Source organism: Arachis ipaensis, chromosome B01 (genome assembly GCF_000816755.2).
Source record: "Arachis ipaensis cultivar K30076 chromosome B01, Araip1.1, whole genome shotgun sequence".
In the NCBI taxonomy this organism is placed as follows: Eukaryota; Viridiplantae; Streptophyta; class Magnoliopsida; order Fabales; family Fabaceae; genus Arachis; species Arachis ipaensis.
In genome coordinates, this window is record NC_029785.2 from 22,164,089 (window position 1) to 22,175,398 (window position 11,310).

Here is an 11,310-nt window from a genome sequence, read left to right on the forward strand (position 1 = left end):
GCAATGAAGGGGATGCTCGCATCTATTACTAGGCACTCGTTTTCTACGTTACTTCCGTCCTTTGAAACCCCTTTTTCATTTTTCGATGAACCACACAAAATGGGCAACAAAAAAGGATGGCCCTTACAAGGGGAAACAAAATTCAAGTAACGTGGATACATGGCAACCATCTTCTTTATTAAAAATCATTAATCAAGAAATGGGCCAAAATAAGCCCACTAAAATTTTACAGGGGTCAGGGTAAGCACAACAAAATTCCCAACCACATTTCGAATGAATAAAAATATGAACCTAATGTAACTTATTAGTGAAATCGATTTTTTTTTTTGGCAAATTGGCCTACTTTAAAGATGTTTTTTGGTCTTTTTTAATTGGGCTAGTGTGGGCCACTTTTGCACCAGTGGAATGAGTCTGATAATAACATTCTTGGCTCATTGTGTACCCGAAAAGTTGATGCTGAAAATCCCTAATACATCAAAGAAAGAGTAAAATCTTGCACAAAACAAAATTGTTGAATAAAAAAACCGTTGCAGAATTGTTGAACCGGCCAAGAACTGGTCAATTGGCCCAAACCAGGCTCTAGCTGGTTTTTACTTTGCAGCGTTAAATGTCAACGTTTGGGGAATTAGAAGAAAAAGGAACCACCGTCACCTTCCTCTCTCTCGATTCTCATTATCTTGTTGCGGCCTACCGAAACTTTCATATTTCTTGATCGAATGTGTTTAACATCATAGAGATTTCCATTTTCCTAAAAAATTGAGTACCATTGGCATCATTCTTGATGTTGCTATTCATATTACGTAATTGCTTTATTTTCCTACTATTCAAAAGTTATTTGTCATGAATCCTTGATAATCCTTCTTAATCTTCCAAAACCTTGGTTGCTCTTTGTTAAGAATATGCTGTGTCTATTTTAGCATTTGGTTCAAGGTGTCGTTATAAATTAGAACTTTAGTTTGACAACTTCTGGTTTTGTGTTTTGTACTTTTCTATCATCTGATTTTTTGGATAGTGGTGCGTTGCTGTGTGGCTGTATGTGATGGTTTTACTATTTTGGTTAGAACATTGATACATATTACTTCCCTATTACTATTTTTGTTAGAACATTGACAATTTGTTTATCCATTTTTATCCCTTGCGCAATTTACTTTCTCACTGTTGCGAGTTTTGTTGTCGATGATTACAAATAAATGTTACAGTACAAGTAAAATGTTGAGTTGGTTTGCCTTGCTGCATGCGGTCACTTGATTTGCTATTTTTTTGTTATTGGTCATTGAATGCGTCTTAAATTGGTTTCTGACTTGTACAACAGCTGAATTCTTGATTTTCCTGTATTGCCAAAATTTCTACGGTTATTATGGTGAATTTAATTATTGGCTGGCATCTGAGCTTGTTAGAAATAAACATAACAAAGTTGAATAGAATTGATTATTTGGTATTGAATTATTGAATCGGTTGATCCGGTTTCGGCTAGGTCTTTCATCGGTTAAGAAACATTCCATGAAGTCCCGGATTTGTGAATTGCTGATTTATTCGTGGTTTTTCTGGTTATGTAATGGGTTTGGATTGTCTCAAGTTTTTTCCTCTGGTCAAACATCAACGATCAGTGCATGATTTTTTTAGCGAATTTCTTTTCATAGTTTCCAGTGCTACATTTTCTGAGAATTCAATTGTTTTTACTGATAGATGATATTTAAGCTTACGATTTGAACATTTCCAACTTCACCTGCAGGGAGGTATTGTTCGAGCTTGGTGGTTTCAAGATCGTCAGGGGGGTATTCATCTTGTTGCCCCCCCTCCACACACACACACACTCCACCCAGATGTGACACTACAAGAAATTACTGGAATAGCGATCGATTTAGCGACCGATTCTGGTGGTCGCTAATTAGAAAATAGTAACCAATTTCGGTCGCTAACAGAGCGACCGATTTTTGAACAAGGCCACTAAACCCCTCACCAAAGAGTATCCATCGCTAACATAATCGGTCGCTAAATGGTGACCAAATTTTTTGTCGCTAAATCGGTCGCTGAGTAAATCGGTCGCTAAATGGCGACCAACTTTTCGGTCACGAAATCAGTCGCTGATGAAATCGGTTGCTAAATCGGTCGCCGATGCCTAATTTGAAAATCTAAAATCGGTAGCTAAATTAGTCGCTAATTTCTGAACTAAAAAACTAAATTGGTCGCTAAAGCGGTCACTATTCCTAATCTTACAATTATAGATTTTTACTAATTTCACATTTACCACTATTAAAACTTAATTTCATATATAATTATATTTTCATAAAATATAAAAAGAATAAAACATAAATCAATTTTTTAAATAAAATTTCAAATAAGTACCAAAAACATTCACAATGTCTACATAGAATATAAAATATTGAAAATTCCTAAATACATCAAATTTATGATCCACAATCTAAACTAAAGGTAAAAATAATTCATGAATAACATAACTCTGCTCTATTCATGAACAATCAGTATGCTTCAACAATTTCTGCACTAGTTTTGTCCCTTTGATTTTTCCACTGCTCTTGGAGATTGTCAACTTGTGTTCTGACATTGGATACTGATTCAATTGCCTTTGGGATTATTATATCTTCTTGCCTTCTCTACATCTCCTGAAGTTTCCTCTCTCTGCTGGCTGAATCCTTTAACAATATGACCTTAGACATGTCTTTCACTCCCTATATGTGCAAGCATTCTTCATCCTCCTTCTCTTTTCCTCTAAATATTAGCTTTTGTTCCTTAGGTTCTAGGCCAATCTGAGATGCAAGGACACCTAGCCCTTCAAAAATGAGCCAACTAAAGCAGCTAATTATGCTTCAATCTCATAATTTTAATTTGTAAAAACAAGCTGATACTAAAAATTGTCCCCCTTTAATTAAAGCCAAATTGTAACATCTTTATTAGCCTAATAATGCAATAGATGTACTCAGTAAAAGTTATACACTATTACTGCTTAAATTTATAAGATGTTTAAATTGTTAAAAGGTTCAATAAAATACTTTTTCTTATAAAATTATGTGATAATAGTAAATACATGATTATATAATCGTATAAAAGATTTTACCTTAATAAAAATGTATGTAAATTAAATCCAATCATACTGCAATGTACTAAAGGGAATACTAGTAGCTAGAGGAGCTGCAGGTGGAGGAGCTACAGCTGGAGGTGAGGGAATAATAGTAGTATTAAAGGGATTCCCATCTTTTCTGCAAAGTAAATGCAACTATAATTAACTTGTATTAAGCAAGTTTTATATTAGAAAGAGAAAAGGCAGATTGGCTAAAAAGAAAGCTAGAAGTTAGCACAAAAAAGAAAATCAAGTTCAAACTATAACTAACCTGAATTCAGGAATAGTCAACAACTTTGGAGGAATCGGCCCAGAGAATAGATTGTTCTCTATATTCCTACACCATATTAAACTCATGGTTTAACTAAAACTCACATTAAACTTCCTAAGCATTGTTGCTAGATATAGGTAGGAGTTATATGTATGTTGCATGAGTTCTAAAATACATACAGATTCTGAAGAGGGAGGTCTTCCAAAACAAAAAGGGTTCCACCAAGTTGATTGTTCTGCAAGTGTCTTCAAGAAATAAATAAATGAATAAGAACAACATTGATTTAGCAAGGTCAAGTAGAATCACTTAGTTGTAAGAAATTATACTCACAATGTAGTAAGAGTTGATAAATTCGCAATCGAGGGAGGTAGCTGACCACTCAAGTTGTTACCTGACAGATTCCTGCAGCATTAAGGGATTATTATGAAACCGGATATGGTAAAAACACCGAAATATCAATCTGATTTTACATAATTTTCTTACATATTTGTCAAACTGGTGAATTATAGAAACATCTGAGATTTGTCTAGTTAGATGGTTATTGTTTAATGACCAAAGGGCAGCAGCAAATTGCCATTCATATTGAAGAAACAGATTATGCAGAAAAAAAAAGATAAAATCTAACTCTTGAGATCAGATATGCTATAAACTCACAATTCTGTTAGTTGAGTTAAAATGGATAAGGCATCTGGAATGCTTCCATTTAACTTATTATCCAAAAGAGATCTAAGTTGAAAAGATGAAAAGAAAAGAGGAAATAGAAACTTGTTTAATGATACAACAAAACAAGTCACAAGTTTATAGATGACAAAGATAACATACAATCTCTTCAGAGTAGATGGCAGAGTGGATGGAATGGTCCCTCCAATGCTGTTGCTGCTAATATCCCTGCCAATTGAGGAATAGAAAACTTCATTAGGTTTTCATGCAAAATAGGAGGAGTTCAAAACTTAAATGTTAACTCAGTAAGGTAACATCGAATTTGAAGTATACAAAACTTACATTTTTATTATGGATAGAAAATCCAAATTACTTCCAAGCTGTCCACTCAAATTCATGCTTCCAAGTTGTCTATCCATCCAAAAATTGCAACAAATTTCAGGCAAGACATATACCAAATTTTGATCACAGTCACATGCAACTCAATCAATCAAAAATAGTACAAAAGGATATAGATATGATCTTCAAGAAACAAAATACTCCTATAGAATTCACTACTTGTCTATTTAATTAGAATTCTCTTTTTAATATAAGTTTAATGGAAACATACCAAAGGCATTTCCTTGGAAAATATGTGATATCTGAATTATGCAGCCAAATCCAGGAAGGGATTGGGACCACTGACAAAGCAATGAACATGTAAGCACATCTCATTTTGCACTTTCTTCCATTCAGCTACAACGTCATCCTTTTCATACCACCCTCTCAACTGCCACACAAGAAAGAAAAAGGGGGATGGCAGATACATAATATGAATTAGTTAAGAGAACCAATATTTTTGTTCAAAATATATACTACCAAGCACTATAATTTCTATGCTATGTGAAAGCAAGGACACAACACAAACCTACTCAAGATTGATCACATTGGAGACTGTTAAAGTTAGATTAGCTGTGAAGTCGCAATGCGATAGAATGTAGGTTCTCGGAATAAAACTTGCATATTTGTTTATCTAATCCTCCAATAAAACTACCTTAAGTTTTGAAGCTTCAAATCTTGCCGGAGGAACCAAGAGCCTAACAGCCTAAATTTAAACAAAAAGTTATTTAGTAAGAGTTTTCTTCATTTCAGATAACAATCTGTACATGAATTAAGAAAAGAAATTTCAATTTTGTTTATTAGAACTGGAAGCTGGAGTCCAGAACACACATTCTTGATGATGAGAAACTGCGGATTCGGACGGTGGATCTGGACGGCGATGCAACGATCTGCGACAAAGCTAATAATTTGAAATTAAAGCACATAATAGACAAAAAGACTGAGAAATAAATAAGCAACAGCAGATTAGAGACGCTTAATTAATATCCTAATAGATAAAACCAAATCAAAATAGTGAAAAATTCTCTAGAATTATAGTGAGAAATCAAAATCAGAGATACAAAGATGAAGTACCTTGACTGAAGGAGAAAATCTGCTTAACTGGAAGACTGCTGTTGATACCGGAGAAGAAGTTACTACAGGAGGCGGCGTTGAGAAAAGAACGACGTGATGCGAGAAACGGCAGATCTGGATGGGGATGCGACGATCTGCGACAATGGATGAACGAGCAGATGAAAAATGCGAAGAGGGGGCAGATGATGATGAAGACTCGAGGAGGCGAGATAGCATCGACGAGAATGGCACTGACAAGAACAGCGCCGATCAGGACTTGCTGGAGAGTGAGGGAGGCGGCAAGAGGGACACTGTGTGAGGAGAAAGCTCAGTGTAAATTAGGATTAGGGTTTAAAAGTTATGTATTCTTTTAATTTATTTTGAAATTTAAGTTATTTAATTTATTGATTAGTCAAAAAAAAATAGTGATCGATTTAGCAACCAATTAATTTATAACAAATTTTGTAGTGGTTGCAAATTCGGTTGCTAAGAATTACAATAGTGACCGATTTATTGACCAATTGCTCTAATCCAATGATTTTATAGTCGGTCGCTAAAATCGGTTGCTATATTATCCCTTAGCAACCGATTTAGTGACCGCTACATTAGCGACCAGCTACTTTAAAAGCAGCATTTTAAAGTTGGTTGCTAAATTAGTTGCTATTTTAACACTTAGCAACCGATTTAGTGACCAACTTCTTAGCGACTGATTTAGCAACCAACATTTATTAAGCTTGTTTTTATATTGGTCACAAAATCGGTTGCTAAATTAAAAAGCGACCGATTTAGTCACCAACGGACCCTAAAAGCATTTTTTTTGTTTTGGTTGCTAATTCGGTCGCTAAATTAAAAAATAGCGACTGATTTTAGCGACCAAGAGTGGGTAGTCACTAAATCAGTCGCTAATTGAAATTTAGCGACCGATTTAGCAACCGACTTTTTCTTTTCCTAAAATATTTTGATTGGTCACAAAATCGGTCGCTATTCTAAAACTTTCTTGTAGTGTGAGTACTACTACTTGTTGCACATATGTCGGAACACATGCATACCTAACATAATAACACGACACACACTTTGTAGATCAGAAAATTACTGGGGTCATTAATGCTGATTTTTCTTACTTTGGTATAGCTCATCAATACATCATCCATGATTGCATCACTGAAAGCCATGAGAAACAAGGCACCAAGGATTTGGTACTTTCCGTGTGACTTTGCCACTGGTGTGCTTGCCGATACCCCAATCTCACAACTGCAGAATAGTTACGAAGGATGCTGGATGCCTCAAACTAACAACCTGGAACATGTAAGCGTGTAGTTTATTACAATATTGATTTCATCAACAGTAGGGAAAAAAGGCCATTATTGGTAGCTAACCACCAATGATGAACTGCTATACTTCCTTCATTGCTTATCTGCGACAGGTGTTTGTGCCAATTTGGGAAGCCAGAGACGCCTGGTATATTATGGACGTTAAGGTATCAAAAATTTATATGCTGGATGTCAACAGGTCTCCAGAGAGCATTGTGCGAAGGGAATCCAACATGAATAAGATCGTGAGCTATATTCCGTCCACGCATGTTTCCGAGTAACCACTCGTTTCATTCCTGCCGGAGGCCATTAACCCTTTCACTTGTTTCTTCCTATTTTTTGTAGTGTCATGCATTGGGGAAGATGTTTGTCCATAGCAGGAACATCATTAACTTCCGCCACACATCCCCTAACCTTACCAACTGGGGACACTACATCTACCCAGAAGGTCTACCCAAAGACCTGGAGAGGTTGCTCCTACTCGCTATCTTTAAAATGACCTTTTCATTTCTGCCTGATGTAAATAGTGTGATCACCTTTTGAATTCTAACCAAATTTTATGTAGTGCCGAATCTGCACTGTGGTGTTTATCCTGGCTACAATACAATAGGGGCTTTTCTACAAAAATATTCCGCCACATGGTACGTCAACCCAACTCCTCCTGAGCTTAGTAATTTTGTTAGCCCTTGCTGGTTCCGAACTGCCTCGTTAACATAATTGCCAAGTGATTTAAGGCAACATGAATACACTACTATTGTTTTAGTAAACACGATGTTTGTTGGAATTGTTATAGGAGAACAACGAGCACGTGCGCATGAGGGCCGCCTTACACATTGTTCAATCGGATGTGAACCAGCACCATGGGTTCATTGATAGCAAGGCTGAAGTTGTTTGGAGAGTAATCACATCTTGCAATGACAAGGAGTCCATGAACAAGGACGACATCTAATACATTCTAGTCTGTGTTGCTGCATTTGAACCGATATTGATGCTCCACTTTTGTGATTCAGTCACTTGTCACCATCTATATTGTCAGAACATGTTGCTGTTGCATTTTGTTAAATATGTAGTAGGATGTAAGCATGCACAAACTGAACTTAGTGTAGTTCATTTTAAGTTGGTATATAAAAATAATGTATGGCTTTTTGGTTACAACTAAAACATGGCCACACATGTGTCTAGTGGGTGGCCTAATTTTAGTTGCAGTACTTAGGGAACCCATGTAATCCAACCCAGGTGTGGAACAATTACCTGTGTTTTATAACACTGCATCTAATTATATATTGGAGTTATAATAATGAGACTTTTTTTTAACGCAAATGCATTTTTTTAGTTATCAATTCTATTTTGTTATCTAACACCAGAAATTGTGCTAGTTCGACAAATCTACCCAATAGACTGTCTATTTTTGTTGTTTTATCAAACTAATCTAGGTCGCTTTGATGGATATCAAATTAACATATGTATTTTATGATTACCTTTGTCGATGGTTATGTGTTCCTAGATTAGCAATGAAAATTTTTTCTAATTAAATAAAAAGTTGATAATCTCATTTCTTCCTTTATTTACTTATAGTCTTTTGGAGACTTAATTTAGTAAGAAATTTTCATGGTTTCAGTTGTCTTTCACTAATCAACTCTCTAGTCATAAACTAAACACATCAGCAACAACATAATGCATTAAGCAGATAACATGAAGAACATAACACATTATGAGAATGTAAATGTTATATTGCGGGGTATTCATCGAAGCTGTTTTGGAAAGAAACAATTTCTGGTCAACTATTTTGCTCAATGGTGAGAAGATTAAAGTAATAATCAATACATAGAAAACTATTCCTTTGTCTCCTTAAATCTGTTGAAGCAAAACAATGGCTGTATAAATGATACACAAACATGAGATATTTTTTCAAGAAAAGGAACACAGTCAGGAGAACAGAGATGAAGTTCTTTACATAATAACCACAGTCCACACTTTCAGTACATCCCCACAAGTCCGAGCAATGTAATTTAAGTCACATCACTAACTTACAACATCAAGTCCACCGCCTCCTTGGCATCAGTACATAACTTACCATAACCACTAACATATGGATCAATACACATGCCAATTTAACTAATTACTAGACAAACATACCACTACGGTGTAAACCCCAACAACATGAAATCTTCCTGCTGGACTTTAAGCATTGTTCAAATGGGTTGCACTGACATGCACCGTCTTGCTACCTCTCTGGCTTTGGTTTTCGTTGCTAACCACTTACGAAACACATGCAAATTAACATCAAATTCCTCACTTTATGTCAACATTAGTCATGCATATGATATGAATCATTCTCATTTAATTAACTAACGGACCCACGAGTCTATTAATTAATAAAGAGGGATTTGCCGATTCAAACCAAAACTCTAAATGCAGCTTTGTTTAAGCCATATGGTGAGTGCCACAAAGTTATTTAATTATACAACTGATTTCTTAATCGATAGAAATACCACAGGTTCACCCATCTATAGTTCGTCATCCATCACTAAACATAGGACAACGCACATAATTTGGCCAAAAAATAATTTGACATCCATATAGCACAACTTCAACACAAACTTTTCCAAATAGCAAGGTCATTCAATCGTACGTACTAGGACATGGCTCTGTGATTCATTGTGGGGTATGATATCTTCTGCGGGGTCTTGGCTACATGTCGGCTGGCTTGGTGGACCGCTCGAGCAACGAGTACGGTGATGACCAACTTTTCCATAGGTGTTGCACTTGCGCCTCTTTCTTCCGCGACAACCGAAAGGCTCTTGAGCATGCCCAATTCCCTTAGTCCGAACCACAATGGGATCCCGCACTCCTTCTTCAGCACCATCAACACTGCACCTACCAACAGTCCTAAGACCATTCTTCATTTCCAAGAAGTCGTTTCCTCAACTATCTTCTCCAAATAACTCTTGAAATCATTCTCTCGCATACACGCAACTCTTGCCAACCGCTTGCAATGCTGCAGGAAAGCACCCACTTGGACCTTATATACTGCATTCACATCACCCTCTTCGTTCATGGTGGAAGACCCCTCCAGATCAACTTTGGCCGTCTTCAACCAGCGTTGCAAAACCATGCTTTTTGGAAGACAAATCTATGTCCAACTGCACCAAGACCGCAAGTATGTGAACACAAGGTAGTCCAAATGACTCCAACCTCAGACAACTACAAAAAAAGGAATCCTCTCGAAAATGGTGGGCAACAGTCCACCTGAATTGTGGCATACGATACTTCTGTGTCACATAAACTGGCCGATCATCCAATTTATTGCACTCTACAATAGTAATCTGAACACTTCTTTTCAACGCATCTCTAAAATGCAGAAATATTTTCTTTGTGAAGTTCACTGGCCCTGACTTCTCTAGCTCTGGAAACTGAGTTTAAAGCACCGGGCTCCCATACAACGACCTAAACTCAAGCTCCTCCTCATTATCCCTCAAGAAATCAACATACCGTTGGAAGTTCATCATAAACTCCAAGATTCTGTATCGCCTTTCCACAAACCTCCCCATCTTCGTATGCAATGACTCACATCGAGATGTTGTCCTGAGGCCAGCATAAAAGCATCTGTGTATGTACACGGTTGCCCATGACATCTTCTTACCATATAAATCCTTTACCCATTCTACTTCCCACACCCCACACTCATCCATCATTGCCTCCCATTGCCTCTCAAACTCCTCAACCTCAACATCAGCAAGCATGCAATTTCTAAATAGAGTTGTGAAGTGAGGATTGCACACATTCACGGTTGCATTTTTCAGTAGGTGCCATGCACATAGCCTGTGATGAGCTTCTAGAAAAACTTCTTGAATGGCAAGCCGCATTGCTCTATGCCCATCAGTGATGACTACCTTAGGCGCTTTCCCTCCCATTCACTCCAAAAACTTTCCCAACTGCCACACATATGACACTTGTGTTTCAGAAGACACCATGGCTGCGCCGAAGACACATGTTTGGTTAGGGTGGTTCACCTTGAAAAATACAATCACCGGCAAATTGTACTTGTTTCGCCCATACGTCGCATCAAATGCCAAAACATCTCTAAAAATTTTGTAATCATCCTGACTAACACCCATCGTTCCAAAATAGATCACACATTTGTTGCTCGTCCCTAACCTGGTATCGCCAATACATGTTCTCATCTGCCCTTGCACAAGAATTGAAAAACCGTAATGCGGCATTCACATCGCCGCAATGCATTGCACGTTGCCGCCTAGCCACATTATACATATCTCTCTTTGTGAACGGAACTAGGTTAAACCCCCCTGCTGGACAGCATAGACTCATAAATTTTTGGAATCGAAATCCCAACTTGCCTCAAACTTTTCATGTGGGCTACATCAACATATGATATTTTTCTGTATGCTGGCAGGTATGACACAAACTTTGCTGGGAGAAGTTTGTGGTTATGCTCAGCCACAAAACGACACACATACCAACTGGTGCTATCGGCTTTCCGCTTTATCCTCATCTCTGCCTGACACCCGCAACGGGTTACAACCTTGTGCTCCCTCTTC

General features: G+C 37.2%; 1 protein-coding gene across 1 annotated transcript; it reads right to left on the bottom strand.

The window, feature by feature from the left end:
* LOC107617181 (protein STRUBBELIG-RECEPTOR FAMILY 1-like) lies at positions 3,098–3,868 on the bottom strand. The gene is made up of 5 exons (XM_021108470.1): positions 3,834–3,868; positions 3,681–3,752; positions 3,530–3,595; positions 3,351–3,416; positions 3,098–3,218 (listed from the first exon to the last, which is right to left on the bottom strand). Coding segments are annotated over exons 1-5 (327 nt in total). The 5' UTR covers positions 3,836–3,868.